The following is a 20,152-nucleotide window of genomic DNA, read 5'->3' on the forward strand; positions in this document are numbered from 1 at the left end:
AATACAAAAATACTAATTCAAAGGGATACATGCACCCCTATGTTTATAGCAGCATTATTTACAATAGTCAAGATATGAAAGCAGCCCAAGTGTCCATCGACAGAGAAATGGATAAAGAAGAGGTGACATATTTATATGTATCAGAATATTATTCAGCCATAAAAAAAATGAAATCTTTCCATTTGCAATAACATGGATGGAGCTAGAGAGTATAATGCTAAGTGAAAGAAGTCAGTCAGAGAAAGACAAATATATGATTTCACTCATATGTGGAAGTTAAGAAACAAAACAAAGGAGCAAAGGGAAAAAAGAGAGACAAACCAAGAAACAGACTCTTCTTTTTAAAAAATATTTTATTTATTTACTTGAGAGAGAGAGACAGAGCTCCAGCATGAGCAGGGGAGGGGCAGAAGCAAACTCACGCCGAGCAGGGAGCCAGATACAGGGCTTGATCCCAGGACCCTGGGATCATGACCTGAGCCAAAGGGAGACGTGTAACCAACTGAGCCACCTAGGGGTCCCCAAACAGACTCTTAATTATAGAGAACAATCTGATGGTTACCAGAGGGGAGGTGCGTGGCGGGATGGGTGAAATAGGTGATGGGGATTAAGGAGTATATGCCTAGTGATGAGCACCAGGTGATTAAAATAAAAACTTGAAACAAAACAAAACAAAGAAACAGTTCAATCCCAAAAGATACCTGGTATGTTGATTTCTAAGAGAAAAGTTACACGGTTTTTCTTTTTGTCTCTCTTTAAAACTCAACAGAAGAAGAATGGTATTAGTTCAGTATTAAATAAGCAATTTAAATTCACTCTCTCAGAGGAAATTAAGAGATAAAGCAAATACAACATAAAGGAAACTGATAAACATAGGCAATGTGGACAGACATTTGATAAATGGAAGGTAATGATAGATTCGTACAGATTCATAAACGCAGAGGTTTCTTTCTCTCTAAAAATGATACTCTTCTACCCCTAGAGAAATCAGGGCCATAAATATCAGAAAACAAGTAGAACTTCACAGCATGTTTTTAAAGGACTATTTCAAATTCTATAGCGAAATTCAGTCCTAACATGTACCTCTGTCAAAGGACATAAGCAGCCTCCAACGCACACTTCCTTTACCAAAGTATCAGTTATTAACGAGGGCTCTCTTCTGCCTCTCCCTCTAAATATAAACCAAAATCAGCCCTAGGAATTTCCCCACTTGAAACCTTTCAATGATTTCCCACTGCATTCGAGAAAAAGTCCTTGTCTCCAGCAGGGCATACCAAGGTCTCTAAGGGCCTGCTCTGGCTCCCACCTTCCTACCCAGTGCTATCTGCCACTACTTCTTTCCCGCTTACTACTTTTCACGGAGTCCTACCAAACTGCCGCACTTCACTGCACATAGGAGTTATTTCCTACCACTGTGTCTTTACTTCCCCTGTAGTCCGTTCTGTCTGGAATATTCTTCCCTCACCTTCATCAGGTTGACTCAATCATTTTCTAGGAAGTACCGCCTCTTCCAGGAGAGCTAAGTAACCCTGCCTCGTGTTCCGTGAGCATAATGTGAAGATTCAGTCATTTTATTGAACAGCTGCTATTTTGTCAGGCACCACTCTAGGCATTGAGGGTATAAGCAACGTTCAAAACAGAAGTCCCTGCTCTTACAGAGCTTATAGTACAGCGTGGGGAGGCCAAGAGTATATAAGAAATGCCAGTTAGGGGACGCCTGGGTGGCTCAGTCGGTTAAGCGTCTGCCTTCGGCTCAGGTCATGATCCCGGGGTCCTGGGATTGAGTCCCGCATCGAGCTCCCTGCTCCGCGGGGAACCTGCTTCTCCCTCTGCCTCTGCCTCTCTCTCTCTCTATCTCTCATGAATAAATAAATTAAAAAAAATCTTAAAAAAAAAAAAAAAAGAAATGCCAGTTAGGTATTGCTAAATAAGAAAAATACAAGTGGGTTAAGAGAATCGTGGAGGCGGGGTGGGGCTCGCCTGGATGGCTCAGTCGGTTAAGCATCTGCCTTCGGCTCGGGTCATGATCCCAGGGTAGTGGGATCATGTAAATGTGAGATATGAAACCCAGCATTGTGCTCCCTGCTCAGCAGGAAGCCTGCTTCTCCCTCTCTCACTCCCCCTGCTTGTGTTCCCTTGCTCGCTGTGTCTCTGTCAAATAAATAAATAAAATCTTTAAAAAAAAGAGAGAATCGTAGGGGACAGAGCTGTGCTATTTGAGATCGGCTGGTCAGGGAGGTATCCCCAAGGGAGAGAGCCACAGAGCTAACCTGGTGCATTCCAAAGAGGGACAACAGTGCAGAGGCCTGAGGTGGGAGCGTGCTTGATGTGTTTCGGGAACAGCATGGAAGGTTTTTTTGTTTTTTAAATAAACTTGAGTTCTTATAAACTGACTCCTATGTGGAGAATAAACTATAGGGGGCAATGGCAGATTCGGGGAGACCCAACAGGAGGGAGACATGATGAAGGCTTGAACTAAAGTGAATGGTGTAAGGAACAGTCAGATTCTCTGTGTTTTTGCAAGTACTACTGAAAGAAAAAAAAAAAAAACCCAAAAGACTAGATGTGGGGTATGGGAGAAAGAAATCAGGGATGACTCTGAGGTTTTTTTCCCAAGCAACTGGAAAAATGGAGCGATGGAAAGCTTGCAGAGGAGATGTGACAGTAGAGGAGGGGCCGGGGAAAGGTAAGGGAGGCGATCAAAAGTTTGGTTTTGAACACATTAGGTTTAAACATCCAGGTGGAGATGTCAAGTAGGCATTTGGAAATACTAGGCTGGAATTTAGGGGCAGATAAGAGCTGGAGGTGTAAGTCTGGCAGGTATTAGAATACAGAAAGCATGCAGAGCCACACGACTGGATAAAAGTATCTAAGGGACGAGGACAGAAGAGAAGAGGTCTGAAGACCAAATCTTGCAGTAACTTTATTTTTAGAGGTTGGGAACATGAAGAGGATCCAGCAAAGGAAATATGTCTCAAGAGTAGCCCAGGTGGCAAGCTTCTTGAGAGTAGACACTACTTTTTTGTCTTTTTGTCTCCAGCTTCTGGCCCAGTGCCTCTTGGTTCGTAGTAAGTATTCAGTAAATAAATTAAAGTGTCCTTTGAAACCCAACTAGAATCCAGAGTTATTTCCTAGAAGTTCCTCTGGTAAACTATAAGGGCCCAATAATTGAAATAGGACCGGCCCAACGAGGACATCTTTCCAACCCCCTGCAGCACACACTGAACTTATTTTGAAATAGCACACCACTCCAACACAAGCCATGAAAAGACAAGGCACAGATGAAGGCTTTAGAAGAAAGAGTCCATTGATTGGAAAAGCAAACACTATGATGTTTAAAGGCCAAGAATCGGGAACAGAGATCTTTCACCTTCTGTTATTTCACAAAGTAAATAAACATGAAACACATAAGAGATTGCTCAGATTTTCGTGTTAGTCCATTATTACCATAAACATCTACAGTAGAGAAGCTAGACTTCCAGCTCCACATATCAGTAGAAAACAATAAAAAAGGATGATCGAGCACATGTAAGAAATTATAAAACTCTTAATTAAGTACATCTCCCTTTTGCCCTCTAAACATTTTATTCTGTTCATCATAAAAAATTGAAATGATTCAGGTAACTGGAGCCTGTATTTTATTCTGAGGTAGAAAAATTGAATATGTAAATTTCTAGATCATCTTTAAAGTCTCCTGTTGCTAAAACAACTAATCACATGGAAACAGATGTGTGTGAGTAATCCAACTGACTCACAAAATAACTGTGCTACCATAAAGGACATTCAATTGATCATAATGGCTTTTTATTCATGCCCTCAAAAGACATACTGCTTAATTTTTCTTATGTCTAAGTTGAGTAGAGGTATTACATGTTTAATGACACAAGACAGGAAAATAGAAGGAGAAGGAAAAGCTCAGGGAACCTAACAACTGGAAAAGGATGTTGTAGAAGTTAGAATTTATAGGAAAATCAAGTTAAGTACTGACTTAAAAAAAACCCATGGTCAAATGAAAAGGAATGTTTCCTCCAAAACAAATGGATACCTCCCTCCATCCTACCTGGAAACCAAAGCTCAAATGTGGTTCTGTATGAAACACCGAATTATCCAGTGTCAAATTTTCACCTTTTACTAACTACACACTTGGCTAATCACTGTTCATTGGTATGTTAGGGAGAGATTATGCATATAATTTGGAAGACAATTAAAAAGATAATAGGTATAGTAAACACCCTGTTTATATATCAGTATTCTTAATTCATAATAAATGCATTTTAATACAAAATCCTCTATGTTCATTCACCATTCTATCTTGAGATCAGCATGAATGCTATTATAGCTCTTTTTTAAGTGCCTAACAGTTCCCGGCATATCACAATGGCTCAAAAAACATTTGCTGAGTACATTGATCATTCTACCAGAGGACTTACTAGGAAAACAAAAGAAAACAAAACAAGGGGTGCCTTGGTGACTCAGTTGGTTAAGCGTCCAACTCTTGATTTTGTCTCGGGTCATAATCTTAGGGTTGTGAGATCGAGCCCCGCCCCCCCCAACAGGCTCTGCACTCAGGGCTGGGGGGGGGGGGGTGCAGTTTCTGCTTGAGATTCTCTCTCTCACTTGTCCTCTGCCCTCTCCTTGCTTGCATATGCGCTCTCTCTTTCTCTCTCAATCAATCCATCCATCTTAAAATAAAAATAAATTTAAAACAAACAAAACCAAACAGACAAAAAACTACTAGGGAACAGGTATTACAGTGGATATATGTCAACTTTGGCTATCCAGCATCTGAATGCCCTTCTGAATTGAGGGGAACCCAAGATAGACGAGAAGTAGGAACTACTTTCCACTAGAGAAGCTAAAGAGAAGTAAATGTTCTCTTTCTTCTCTCCCTGAAAGCCAGAACACAGAAAGGTAACAAACCTACCTAACCACAACTAGAAATACAAAGACACGAGGTCTAACAGGCTTATTCAGAGTAGATATAGAAGAATCAAGAATTCGAAGGCATGGCTATAAATGTCACGGGGTGGGGCAGGGGGCAATGAAGTCTAGCAGTGTGTGATGACTGGCTGGTGAGCAGTGTCAGAAGCATACTGTCTGTAGAGTGAGACACAGAAATCTTGGCTGTGCCTGGCTTTCCATCAATCCTGCCCAAGCCTAATTCTCTAATCTTGTCAATTCTGTGAGCCACACAGTATTCATTATTCTTTTACTCACTTCTTACCTTACTTAAGTTGGCCAGAGTTGGTTTTTGTTGTATGAACTAAGAAATCAGCAGCAGGGAGATCATTAACAAGAGCCCCTCAGGTAATTACGGGCAATTTGAAATTGGTTTCTGGCCTAGTAGGGCCCATTGAGTGTCATATTGGTGTTCATGGAAGGGATTCTGCAAAGGCCTTAACAAGGAGCGGTGAAAAAACTGTCGACCACTTGTGGTCCATGGAAAGCTCCAGGTGATTGAGAGAGTGTTGCCATGAATAAACCAACGTGAAGGGCAGGAAGAAGGCAAGACTATGAGGTAGAGCATCTGCTACTCTAAAGGCACAAGACAGCCTAAATCAAGAGAATATTAAAGTTGAATACCTATGAACTAGGCTCAAAGCACAGACTGAAACCCAGGTACTTTTAAGAAAAGGCTCTTTCCTCTCTTACAATAATAAAGTTGAGGTAGCTATAAAAACAATGCACAGTTTGATGCTCCAGATTGCTGAATTACAGATCAGTTAAATTTGTATCCATATTGGGACTATTATGTGAAAGGTGAAGCACTGGCTGGAAAGAGAGCAGGGCTGGGGTGGGGGAGAATGAATTGGAGTGGAGGTTTACAGACAGGAAGACGCTGAGGGATGGGAACATCCCGAATCCCTAATCCTCACGTAGGCCCCCTTGTGAGCAGTTTGAATGAGACTGTTCCTCTCTTGCTTGAGAAGGCAGTAAAATCCCCCTGACTAAGGGAATTAGCTTGCAAGAGTAAATGAATTCCCACCTGCCTCATCCTTCCACATATACACTGCGCTCTCCTACCATCAGATCACAGCATGCTCTGTGGGGTTGACTACAAACACATCAAAAGAATTATAAGAATTGGGTTATATGGACAAAAATATAGGAAATTAGTAAAGGAATAGATTCTGAGCATGCTGACCAAGAAAGGAGAAGCAATTTTAGATCTCGCTGATGTTGTTGATATAGGTACATTACCAGAGATTCGGAGTTCAAAAAGCTAGCTTCAGTGGCTGAGAGTGGTTCTAAATTTTCATCTAGTTGGATGATTAGAAATTGGACTCATGGTGGTCTATGCTAAAGGAAGCTGAGATGCCATGAATTTGGGGGATAATGTAGAAGGAGAAAATAAAACATTTCAGGACACAGGAATCATGGAAATTATTGTCACCCATGACCTCTCACCCATTCTCCATCCATGAACCCTAAAAGGACCCAGAAGACACTTCCTTTTCCAAGGCCTTGAAAAATACATTACTGAGAAGAACACTCACATCTTTGAAAAATATTTTATAGGCCAGGAAGATACTGAAATCAGTTTGCCCACTTCAATTTCAAGAAGAATGGAAGAGACTAAGCAGTGACATTTAACCACTAGTGAGTGGTAAAGTGGGCATCATTACATAAACAGGCAGCAAGGCCAGACTGGTAATTAAAATAGCTTGAATCTTTTACAGTAGTTAATTGGTCACAGTCTTTAGGATTAGAATAAATAGGTTATCTCACTTCATGGAGAAAGAAGTGTGCTTTCATTTGTAAAAGGACTGCATTAGGACAGGTGAGAATAATTTTTTTATATCTACAACTATGGGGAAAAGGTATATGCATAGATGTTGGATAGTCAAAATGGCAGACTACAAGAGATGCTCTTTTTGCTTAATTATTCCTGTTTGGGGAAATGTCCCAAGACAGGGGATGATTCTACCTCTCACTGCAGAAGCCAGAGTGACAGATAATCCCTCTCCCTATCTCTCTGAAGACAATATGTGAGCACATACCCTAAACATAGCCAATCAGTTGGTTAGACACAGATTTCTGACCCTTGGGGAATGAGGCAAAGGTCAGTGAGAGATTATGTTCAGCACAGCCCGTGGTAGAGCTACAAGCGTCCAGGGGTGAAAGTCTGGCCTTGTGGTGTCTGGGGAGGACAGTGCCAGCAGAGACCGGTGAAACCTTGGCTGTCCTTGCCACCCCCGGTTCCTGTCTACATCTGGTTACTCAGCTTGCCTAACAATTCTTGTAGTTTCTCAACATCCTTCTAATAAATTCCTCCTATGATTGAAGATGATTTCTGTGACCTGCATTTAAGAATACAGACTAGTGCAGAGGCCTCTATGCACTTTAGGATAATTATGCTAACAGGACAGAAAACAACATACTGCCTGTATATATATACTACTCCCTGTAGCAGACGAAATTAAATAAACTATATGCTCAAAGCCCAAATATTTACTTCTCCCACTAATAAGTTAGACGGAATCAAATGAAACTATAGATATTAGACTATTTTTTACCAAAACAAAACAAAACAAAATTCATGCTGCTTAACCTGATATTTCTAGGTTGTATTAAAGGCATAGTAATATTTATTTCTCCCTACTTGGTTGTTCTTAGCTAACTTTAAAAAACAATCTTCAAAATTCTTACTTAATTTTTTAAATGTTTAGGCTTTATTTTTTATTTATTTTTTATTTATTTATTTTTGCTTATGAACAAAATTTATTATTTATTTATTTTTATTATGTTCAGTTAGCCACTGTATAGTACGTCATTAGTTTCTGATGTGGTGTTCAGTGATTCATTAGTTGTGTATTAATACCCAGTGCTCATCACACACGTGCCCTCCTTAGTACCCATCACCATGTTACCCCATCCTCCCATCCCCCTCCCCTCTGAAACCCTCCATTTGTTTCCTGGGGTCCAGAGTCCTTCCTGGTTCATCTCCCTCTCTGATTTCTCCCCCTTCAGATTTCCCTCTCTTCCCCTATGGCCTTCTGTGCTATTGCTTATGTTCCACATATGAGTTTAGGCTTTAAAATACTACTAACAAAATCACAAAATCTTTTTATATAGTACTGATTAAGCCTTACAGAGGGTTAACCCCCTCAAAGCTTGTAAATAATGGAAAAGTCTGGGGAAAATTAGATATGTTTAGTAAGAATGAATTAGAATTGCAGAAATTTGTAACCAGAAGGACCAACTGATTTGACTCACACACACTCCTAATTTGCAACCTATTTGTCTAATGTGATTTCATATTATTTGTTAAAGTGATTAAGGAAAGCATATAACATTTTTGGTAAGTGGTTCTAGTTACCAAAACCTAGAAACCAGTTTTGGGGGTATTTTTTTTCTTGTGTATTTACCTATATCATACCTGCTACATTTCCTTTACATTTATGGAGTATTAAATGTAGCCCCTTCCCAACCGTCATACACTGTTGGTGGGAATGTAAATTGGTGCAGTCACTGTGGAGAACAGTGTGGAGGTTCCTCAAAAAATGAAGAATAGAACTACCATATAATCCAGCTATTCCACTTTTGGGTATTTACCCAAAGAATACACAAATATTCATTTGAAAAGATATATGCACCCCTATGTTTACTGCAGCATTATTTACAATAGCCAAGATATGGAAGCAACTCCAGTGTCCACCAACAGATGAATGGATAAAGACGATGTGGCACACAGACACACACACAAATACACACACGTACACACACAATGGGATATTATTCAGCCAAAAAAAAAGGGGATGAGATCTTGCCATTTGCGACAACATGGATGGACCCAGAGGATATTATACTCAGTGAAATAAATAAGATAAAGACGAATGCCGTAAGATTTCACTTATATGTGGAATTTAAAAACCAAAACAAACAAGCAAAAAGCAGAATCAGACCTACAAACACAGAGAACTGGCAGCTGCCAGGGAGAAGGGGGCTGGGATGGGCAAAATGGGGGAAGGGGAGTGGGAGATACAGGCTTCCAGCGATGGCATGAATAAAAGGTACCGCACAGGGAGTATAGTGAACGGTACTGTGATAGTGTGTGTGAAGACAGATGGTAGCCGTACTTGTGGTGAGCAGAGCACAACACAGAAACCCGTGGAATCACCATGTTGTACACATGAAACGAATGTGACATTGTGTGCCAACGCTACTCAAATAAAAAAATAAATGAATATAAAAAAAGGCAGTTCCTCCTCAAATCATGTATATTACCTCTTCATATACTGAAGGCAATTACAAATTCAGCCCTCAGCATTTCTCTTCATATGCAACCATCCTAATTCCTTTAGTATTTCCCCCAAAGAGTCTGTTTTCTAGCCCTCTCCTCATATTCTCTAAACCTCATGCCTATTTGCCAAATCTTCCAAACTGCAGAACTTAGTATATCCTGAAAGCAGATCAATGTGAAAGAAGACACCAGCTTTGGGGTAGGTGGAGATGTGTCCCTGGAGAAGAGGCTCAAACAGGAATCAATGATATGGAGTATGGAGGGGAAGTAGTCGAATACTTACCCAAACATTCTTAATATAAGTGCAAGGCTAGAAGAAATACACTGTGGAAAATGAGATAAAATGGGTTTGCTTTGTGTTTCTTTCTTTCTTTTTTTTTTTTTTAACCTATCACCAGAGTCCTCTAAGAGGGTCCAGTAACAAATTATTAGATTTGCTCTAAAACAATAGTTCTTAAATTGCCTCAATACTTGCTAAAATGTTGTTAAACCGATGAGGGGTTTTTACCTGAATGGCACTTCTTCCTGTGGAACATCCACATAGTAACGGATAAAAAATCTCTCAGAATCTTCTCGCTCACCATCGGTAACAACACTGCCATTAAGTTTGGAAACTGATGGCAATCTGTAAGTAAAAACCAAAATAAAGGCATTTTAAGACAGTGAGAATATTTAGCTTTAGAAATAAAATCATTGGTTTGAGGCCCCATCTTACTCTCTTGAGAGGACACGTTTGATGTAACTCTGCTCATGTACAACTACTTACACGAACTAAAGTGGTATAGAATAAAAGGACCAAAAATATCTAGTTTCATTTTTAGATGGGACACTGACCTTTTATAATTATACCTTACCTTTCAAAATAAGATTCTAGCCAGCACTGTCCGACTTAAATATATAATGTAAGCCACATATATAATTTTAAATTCTCTAATAGCCATATTTAAAAAAACAAAAATAAAACAGGTGAAATAGTTTTATTAATATATTTTATTTAATCCAATAGATCGAGGATTCAATCATTTCAACCCGCAATCAATACTAAAAAATAACTAATAGGATATTTTACATTCTTTTTTCATACAAAGTATTCGAAGTCCAGTGTATATTTTACACTTAAAGCAAATTTCAGTTCAGAATAACCATAATTCAAGTGCTCAAAAGTCACACAGGGCTAACAGCACCACAGTGGACAGCGCAGTTCTACACGTAGTCAGGACAAATGAGTTCTATTGTTCAGCAATTAATTTATTATCTTTACAAAAGAATTATGTAAAGACAATAAAGCATAAGGTCTACAACAAGCCTTATTCTTTTTAGAAGAAAAGTATGCTGAAATGTATTTCTTCAGTGACATATTAATGTATATGTCCACAACCGGAAAGCAGTAAGGATCTGCTAGGTGTTAGCTGGGCAGGAAGATCAACACCCTGTTTGAAGAACCACTCTTCTTTAGGGAACTGTAAAGCCCCTTTCAAAACTACTATGCATAGTACACAAAGAAAATTAATGAAAGCTCCATGGCCCTTTATATCTTAGCCAGAATCTTATCGTTGCTGAAGGCTCAGACCTAAATCAACACTCATTTCAATGGTCTTGGGAGGCAGAGTCAGTGACACAAAAGGCTGGGGAGTCAGAGGAAGAACATAACGATGTGGTGGTCATGTTTGAGTCAATGTAAGAAGAAAACACAGATGCTGCTCTCTTAAGTTTCACACTAATGAAACAGCCCAATTTTTAGGTATTTACACTTTAAATGACCACTATGTTAACAGAGAAAATAAAGACAACTAAAATAGAACTCATTCTCTATTACACCTAATTTTTCTTCATAATCCAAAATAGGACTTCGAATATTGTAAATATTAAAAAGTATAAAAATAGAATAGATTTGTGAGGGAATGTTCCAGTGGTCTTGGCAAGCCAATTACCTTTTACATCTTTTTTACCATATTGTGTTCCTTTTCTTCTAGGATTTGAAGCTACAGAAGCAGCTCCTTCAAGCACTGTCTGCTCAAGAGACAGATAAACTTACAGTGCACTCCCCCCAATAGTGCATTATCCTTCTAATGAAACAAGGCCCGAGAGAAGAAAGGAGAGTAATCAGGACAACAGACCTGGCTATTACCAATTTCCTCCGCTCCTCAGTGGTATATGGCTGCAGAAGAGGAATTCCTAACAATCTCACTTCTTCAAGTTTGGGAAATGAATTTAGTTTGTCAATGTCTTCCCAGGACTGCAAACCTAATTTGAGAAATATATTGTTTAAGTAAATCCAGAAAAGCAAACCAATAAGAAGATGAACATAAAAAAAAATTACTTCAATTAATTTCTGAGATGTTAAAATCCTTATAACCTAGTTAGAGATCCTGAAAATTGTCTTCATCCAAGGAAAGAACAAAATACAGTTAAACACCATAAATGTGTGATCCCAGTGGTCCCAGTGGTCAAGGAGATAGAACTTTATTCTCCAACATCCCACTAATGTACTGATTCTCCCCCCAAAAGGATTTGTAAAGAGGGTTTCTGGGGGTTTCAATAAGCAAGACGTATGCCATGATTACATAAAAAAGGTGATGTGGTCATCTCTTTCATCAAATATAGACTCACAGAACGGAACTACTGATCAGAGTTCATACCGTCAGACTGATATTTTTACCTAACAAATTCTAAAATGGGGCAAGGTCAGTAGAACCAGAAACTAAATATTATCTTTCTTACAAACTGTCCTCATTTTGGGGACAGGGAAAACAGATTTTAAAAGTAAAACAAATAAACAAAAACAAAAACAGAGAACCTGAACCATTGGGTAAGAAGAACATGCAACAAATTAAAACTGTTTCATGCTAAAAAAAAAAAAAAACTCTTCTTATGGCTGTGAGCAAATATATCATCCAAGTCGATACTTGGCACTGCCAGGAAAAGTATGCCTGTAATAATGAAGCTGGTCAATTTTATAATATGTTAAATCTATTTCGGAGAATGCAGTCCCTTCCTATTTCTATCCACCTGCAGCAAGGGCAAAAGCAGAGGGGCAATATACGAGGGCTCTGGTGTGTAACTATCCCAAGTCACAACTGTTCTCTTCCCCTCAGAATGGTATTTCCATCTAGGAGGAAGAACAGAGTTAGCTCAAGGGGTGTTGAGTTGTGCAATCAACAGCTTCCTTATGCAAAATAATGGTTTTTAAAACCTAATTCCTACTCTTATGACTTCTATGGCAAATTAAACTGTCTATGTTTTTTCAATTGTAGATTAGAGTTATTTTTAGTTACGAAGTTATTTTAAGAAATAGGCTGAAAGACAGTGTCAAGAGAATGAGAAGAAAAGCCACAGACTGGAAGCATATATTTGCTAAAGACATATCTGATAAAGGATCATTATCCAAAATATGCAAAGAACTCTTAAAACTCAACAATAAGAAAATAAACAACCCAAATAAAAAAATGAGCAAAAGACCTGAACCGACACCTCACCAAAGAAGATATACAGATGGGACGTAAGCATATGAAAAGATGCTCAGTGTCACATGTCATTAGAGAAGGCAAATTAAACAAGGTTCCACTACACACCTATTAGAATGGCCAAAATCCAGAACACTCGCAGCACCAAATGCCGATGAAGGCGTGAAGCAACAGAAACTCTCATTTATTGCTGGTGGGAATGCAAAATGGTGCAGCCACTTTGGAAGACAGTTGGCAGTATCTTATAAGACTAAACATATTCTTACCGTATGATCTAGCAATTGCACTCCTTGGCATTTACCCAAGTGAACTGATAACTTATGTCCACACAAACCCTGCACACGGAGGTTTACAGCAGCTTTTTTAATAAATGCCAAAACTTTGAAGCAACCGAGATGTCCTTCAGTTTGTGAGTGGATAAACAACAAACTGTGGTGCATCCAGACAGTGGGACATTACTCAGTGCTAAAAAGAAATGAGCTATCAAGCCATGAAAAGATATGGAGGAGACTTAAATGCATATTCTTAAGTGAAAGAAGCTAATCTGAAAAGGCTGCATGCTGTATGATTCCAGCTATCTGACATTTTGGAAAAGGCGAAACTATGGAGCCAGGAAAAAGATCAGTGGTTGCCAGCGATTGGGGGGTATGGGGAGATGAACAGGCAGAACACAGAAGGTTGTTAGGCAGTGAAACTACTATGAATGATACTATGAAGGTGGAGACATGTCATTATTCATTTGTCCAAACCCACAGAATGTACAACACCAAGAGCGAACCCCCGTGTAAACCGTGGGCTTTGGGTGATGTGACAACGTAGGTTCGATTAGAAGAGATGTATCACTTTGGTGCTGACACGCTGACAGTGGGACGGCTGTGCGTGTGTGAGAGCAGGGAGGATGTGGGAACGCCGTACTTCCTGATCGGGTCTGCTGTGAATTTAAAACTGTTCTAAAAAAATGAAGTTTATTAATTAAAAAAAAAATAGGCTAAAAATATGCACTCCCGTGAGACAGAGAACCAGATGGCAGCAAACTGGTAATCGATCATACATAAATACTAGAAAAGTGAGCATTTACAAGGCATAGTAGGGTGAAATTCCTTAACCTAAATCCAGACAAAATAGTCTAGTTTGTAATTCTTTGTACTCCTCTTACTCTGCCTTTTACTGTCCAATTCACCAATTTGATCTCACTCCTTTCACAGCAGGACCTCTTCAATAGATAAAATATAAATAGCTAATAGGATGCTCTGCATTTATGAAAACGAATGCCTTAAATTTAGCTAATCAATAGGTATCTGCATGTCACTCGTGAAAATGCATCCTGTAAGAAGGCAGAGCCACGACTACAAGAAATAGGCTTTCATTTATTTCATGCATAAGTTCAGATCGATTTGCACGTAGAACGAGAACAAGCCTGTACCTCACCTGACTTGTGGAGGCTGATGGATCGCAGATTAGGGAACAACCTGGCCAGTGAATCATCAGGCTCCTCAATAGCATTCAAATGATTGTTAGCCAGGACGAGAGTATCCAGTGAAGGAAACATAACTCCTAACTTTCGGATTTCAGTCCAGTCTTGGAGGTTATTGTCTGTTATATGTAGTAGCTTAAGAGAATGACAGCAAATAGAAGGACAAGACACTGTTTCATAGTCATTAAGGCACAGGAAGAGCTCCTCCAAACTGCAGAGAAAAAAGGAAATATTTCATTGTTTAAAGCAGTTAAGTTTCTACTTTGCAGCTACTTTCATTTGTTCAGTAAGTAAGTGCCTACTATGTGGGAGACTCTGGTAGGGATTGTGGAGAAAATATAAAGACGTCTTCCTAAAGCTTAAATACAGCTGGGAAGACAAAACCTAAAACACATAAAACAGCAGAGAATGATATAACCCAGGACTAAATTAATTTTGTGCTTAAATAACTAAGTGCTAAATAAAGCTTTACGAACTCCAAGTACAATAGCAGTTCATACAGGAGGGGAACTGAAATTGCAGTTAGAATACTCAGGAAAGAATACATGGCCTGGAGGGAAGGGTAGACTTGCATAAGTTGCAAGGACATAGAGGAAAATCCCATGAACAGCATGAACAAAATGTTTAGAAACAGAAATAATAACTATCATTTACTGAATTCCTACCCTGAGGCAGGCCCTGCTCCAAGTGCTTCATAGACTGTCCTGCTTTTTCTGCAAGGTAGATACAGTTATGTCCATTTTATAGACAAGGAAACAAAGCTTACTGAGTGAGGCTAATTACCTGATCAGAGGTCATATGGCAGTAAGTGGAACTGGAACTTAAAAGCTCATGCTACGCCATGCTAGATGCTGCATGCGGTGAGGAAACCAATCTCATTAGAGGGATAGTGAGAAACTTGGATGGCATAAATGGGGAGAGAGCAGATTCAAAAGGCCTTGATCATTTCTGTAGTTAGACACAGAAACTATAGTTTCATATATTTTTTAAAACTACTTCCTTTGAACACTTATGTGCATTCTCTAAACTAGATAGAAACAAATCTAAGAAAGTATTTCTAAACTGACAAACAAAAACATAATTTCTTGTTTAAATTATTGAAAAGAGCTCCATTTTCCCATCAGGTCAGCGAGGCACTTAATCATCTGAGTGTTAATATATTTTATAGATACTTTGATTTTTTTTCCTCCCAAAGAAAAGCACTGAGGCAAAATTCTGAAATCAGGTAATCAGAAGATTAAAATGGAGAAAGGGTGGGTTGATATTGAAATGATAAGTGCTTCTCAGGGATATTTTCTAGACAAAGGATGACAGATCCTACGTCTTGGTGCTACTCAACACTGAACAAGTCTTGCAATGAAAGCGCTACTAAATGACCCTCACATCCTGGTTCTAATTATTTTGTTCTTCTGACCTCATTCTCCGTCCACTCTGCTGTTCTAGTGTTTCTGAGATGGGAGATCAGCAGTAATTCTATGTACTAACAAAGATGGCGACATTGCCCCCTCTCCATCATGCCTCTAGGCTTACTCTGGTAACTCCTGCAGTATCGTGTGGACTGTCTCCCAAGAAGCTTTGCTGTTGTTGAGGACAAGTTTGCGAACCCCAGAGAAGGACCCAGCACATGTTCTTTCTAAAACCGACAAATTCAGAGGGTTGGAACTCAGGTTTAGAAACTCCAACTGGGGAACATTTGACACAATTTTACTGACCTAGGGAGAAAAAAAGAAATGCATATCAGGCAGTAATCAGAGTTTTTAAATAGCAATCATGCTCACAAAGCTTAAGTGAGTGGGTCTCCAGGAAAGGGGCCATTCATATTAGGGAGTCCTGTGTTAGTGATGGTACCTACAGAGAGGCAAAAGTAATTTCAACAAATCTTGGCAAATAATTTAATCTTTCTATGAAATAGTGACATAATTGAAAATTAATGGTACAAAAGAAAGACCTTCCATGTTGCCTTGGGCAAGGTTTTTGATTTTGTTCTATATGATATTCTCTTTGATAAATGGAGAAAAGACAGTTTAGAGGACATTTTAGACTGCAAGTTTCTAAAGAGCTGAGACTGGGTCATGTAATTCTCTTTGAATTTCTCCTTCCTTTTGTCCTCAGTACAACATTAAGGCTTTACTGAAGAACACATGGTAACAGCTCAAGTGTTCAAAATTGACTACATAGCCACGATCACTTAGAAACAGTTTCAGCTTGGTTCAAAGATGACCAAACTTCAATATATATATATATATATACTCAAAAACCAAAAAGCATCCATAACTATATAAGAAAAGAGAAAACATGATCATCAATTTAACGATTTAGCTAGCAACTTGGTAGGCAAGAAGATTTTTTTTTTAAAAAGGAAAGTAGCATTATTGACCTTAACTACTTGCTCTGTATAGTACTAGTCTCTTTGATATCCTATTTCACGCAGTTCTCAAAACAACTTGCAAGATAACTATTTTCATGTTAAATAATGAAGAAACTGAGGCTCAGAAACGTTAAATAATTTGACTAAGGTCTCAGCGACACAAAAACCAAATCTAGGATTTAAAAATCAGAGCCACTACATCAAAAACTAATAACATAATAAAAAAATAAATAAAAATCAGACCATTGTTCTTCCAGCATACCACCACTAGTAAATTATAAATATACCCCGAAAAAAAAAAAAAGAAAGAACTAGCTTAAACAAGTAGGAAGTAAATGTTAGAAGCCCAGTAAATGGATTAAGCATCAATGTGGTAACTAAACTTTATGAGAAAAGAAGTACAACAGAATAGTTAGGATTGGTTTCACAGTCAAAAAACCTGGGTTCAAGCCAGGTTCCAACACTTCCTAGCTGTGTGGTCTGATGGGTTATTTCACCTTCTCAGGTCTCAGTGTTCTCATTTGTAACACAGAAAAAACAGGACCCACCTGTTTCCCAGGACTGTGGATTGCATTAAATGAGATACATGTGTAAAGCATTTAACACAGTGATTGGTACACCTTTTAGAAATTTATTTTCTTACCTATTCCCCAATAGGATATAAACTCTATGAAAGCGGGGATAGCACTTATCTAGTTCACTACTGCATAGTGCGTCCTTAATGTTTGCTGAATAAATTAATGGCACAAAATCATTCAGTAAATGTAACTATTACTAACATAATAAGTATAGTATGAACCAACATGTCAACCCTAGCTATATGTTATATTGTATTTATCTTTATTTCAATATGTCCTATTTAAAATCATTGGTATGGGGCGCCTGGGTGGCTCAGTCTGTTGAATAGCTGCCTGGGTCATAATCTCGGGGTCCTGGGATTGAGTCCCACATCAGGCTCTCTGCTCAGTGGGAAGTTAGCTTCTCCCTCTCCCTCTCTCTCTCTCTCAAATAAATAAATATTTTAAAAAATAAAATAAAAATAAAATAAAATCCTTGGTATAATTTCAAAAATACACGAATTCCCAGGTTCTACCATAAACTACTAAATCAGGAGCTTCAAAGGTGAGCTAAAGCTTCATGGTTGGGACCTAGATTTGGTTTCTTGTCAGAGCTCCATAGGTTATACCAAAAAGGCAGCCAGCGTTGAGAGCTACGGGTGGAAAGAAAAAGTAATGTGCACTTCACCTCAGATTCGTGCGGACCACACAGGTCAGGAGCTCTAAAATCACCGCGAAGTGGACTAATTCCAAGAAGGTTCAGAGTAGGTCAGAGGGCCCGGTCCTCATACTAGGTCAGCTATGCCACACGCTAACCTTGTGAAGTGGGACCATTTTTATCTTCATTTTGCAAATGAAGAAATGAGCTATTTTTTAGAGAAAAACACACTAGGCTTCAGTTTAAAATATAAGTAATTTATACCAGTCTGCGCATATTCTCTTGCCTGATCCCTTTAGTGATCAAATGGTACCAACCATTTGTGTGACGTACGGCCAGGGTTTGGAGTGGAGTCTGTGGCTACAACACAGCTAAATGGTCCACACACTGATCGGTCCTCTACCTTGCTCTACCTCCTGAATACCAGTGCTGTGAAGGGCTCCCACACGGGATGATGGCCGCCTGGCTTCAACTCTTTTAAGGGCAAAAGAAGATGAAGAGGAATTGCACTCCAAGTACAGCATGAAGAATAACCAATTATATAACCCCAGTTAAATAAAAACAAAACATAAACCTCTTGCTAACCACCATTCCTCGTATTTTATTTTTATAATAAAAAGAAAAAATATCCCCAAATGGATAATTTAAAGGTTTTTGAAGGAATTCTCCCAGAAATTATGTGATAAAATCTTCTTTGTATTTTGCATCTATGCAGCTGTCCCGTGATAATAAACATTTAAAATAATGACTCATTAGCTTTGGAATAGTCTAAAAAATCGCAACTGGACTACAGTATAATAATTCAAACAGGAAAAAATAATGTATTTTAGAAATAAATAAATACATTCTTTAAGAGGCTAAAGTTAAAAAGGATTCAGGGGTAACCTTACATTAATGATAAGATTTTAGAAAGTATATTAATTACACAGGGAAATTTACTTATAAAAATGTCCTAACAGCAAAGTCTGCCAAACAAACATTCAGGAAGTCTCTGGGACAGTACACGGACTTACCTTTCTTAAATTCTAAAAATCAAGAAGAAAAAGACTCGTCTAGCTACAGTGATACAGTTGACCCTTGAACAATGCAGAGGTTAGGGAACACCAACACCCTACAAAGCTGAAAATCATCAGGTAAATTTTAACTCCTCCAAAACTTAACTACGAACAGCATACTGTGGACAGGAAGCCTTACAGATAACGTAAACAGTCAATTAACATAGTTTGTATTTTGCGTGTATTATAGACTGTATTCTTACAATAAAGTGAGGTAGAGAAAAATTTTTTTTGTTCTGCTTTTGTTTTGTTTCAGTAACGTGTTTTGTTTTCATATAGAGAAATATAAAGAAAACTAAAAAACACTATAAATTCAACAGCCCACTATCCTCAGTGACGTCAAAACAAAACAATAACAAAATCTTCACAGTTTTGAAATTCGAACAGAACAAATGAAATTTTTGTGATTCTTCCCGGAAAAAAAAAATGTATGCATATTCCAACATATACACTTACATCTCTAGATATTTTAGAAGTTTACACAAAAGAACCCTCTTGGGGCCCCTGGGTGGCTCAGTCGGTTAAGTGTCCGACTCTTGATTTCGGCTCAGGTCATGATCTCAGGGTCGTGGGACTGAGCCCGTGTTGGGTTCTGTGCTGGGCGTGGAGCCTGCTTGGTACTCTGTCTCTCCCTCTGCCCCTCCTCGCCCCCCCTCTCTCTTTCCCCATCTCAAAAAAAAAAAAGAGAGAGAGAGAGAGAGCGCCTCTTTTATAGCAAACCTTTTTTTTTTATGTTTCAAGTTTTAATTTAAATTCGGGTTAGTTAATAGATAGTGTAATATTGGTTTCAGGAGTACAATTTAGTGATTCATCACTTACATATTAACACCCAATGCTCATCACAAGTGCCCTCCTTAATTCCCATCACCCATTTAGCCCCTCCCCCACCCACCTAGAGAAAATATTATTAAGAACACCATAAGGAAGAGGAAATTTATTTACAGTACTGTCCTGTAAGAAGTCTGCATGCAAACAAACCCATGCAGTTCAAACCTGTGTTGTTCATGCGCAGAAACACGGAGATGAACTTACATGACCTTCTAGGTCTCCACAATTCTGTGATTTAATTGAGGACCCTCTAACTCTGGCTTCTAAAAATGAAGAAACTAAAGTTTTAAGAAAAATGGGGAAAGGGTTGTAAGATAACCATCTGTAACTTATACCCATGCTATTCTCTGCCTCACCTGAGGGGCTAATTCCTCTCTCCTCTCAACTACTTGGTTTAATTTCTTTTATAAAATGGTTTTGATAAGGAAGGGAGGAAAAAGGAGATGCCTTGGGAAAGGTGAGACGAAAATGTACTTAGCTAAAATTCAAGTCAAGAGCTAAAAA

At 38.7% G+C, this 20,152-nt stretch overlaps 1 protein-coding gene across 1 annotated transcript in view; it reads right to left on the minus strand.

Moving 5' to 3' along the window:
• Nucleotides 1-20,152, minus strand: part of LOC110586266 (alpha-tectorin) — a 188,285-nt gene that overhangs the window by 114,813 nt on the left and 53,320 nt on the right. Inside the window, exons 4-7 of the mRNA XM_044919222.1 lie at nucleotides 15,713-15,894; nucleotides 14,137-14,393; nucleotides 11,362-11,488; nucleotides 9,753-9,869 (exon numbers count right to left, since the gene is read on the minus strand). Coding sequence (XP_044775157.1) covers nucleotides 9,753-9,869; nucleotides 11,362-11,488; nucleotides 14,137-14,393; nucleotides 15,713-15,894 — 683 coding nt within the window. The remainder of the gene's footprint in view (nucleotides 1-9,752; nucleotides 9,870-11,361; nucleotides 11,489-14,136; nucleotides 14,394-15,712; nucleotides 15,895-20,152) is intronic.

This window comes from Neomonachus schauinslandi, chromosome 11 (assembly GCF_002201575.2).
Source record: "Neomonachus schauinslandi chromosome 11, ASM220157v2, whole genome shotgun sequence".
In the NCBI taxonomy this organism is placed as follows: Eukaryota; Metazoa; Chordata; class Mammalia; order Carnivora; family Phocidae; genus Neomonachus; species Neomonachus schauinslandi.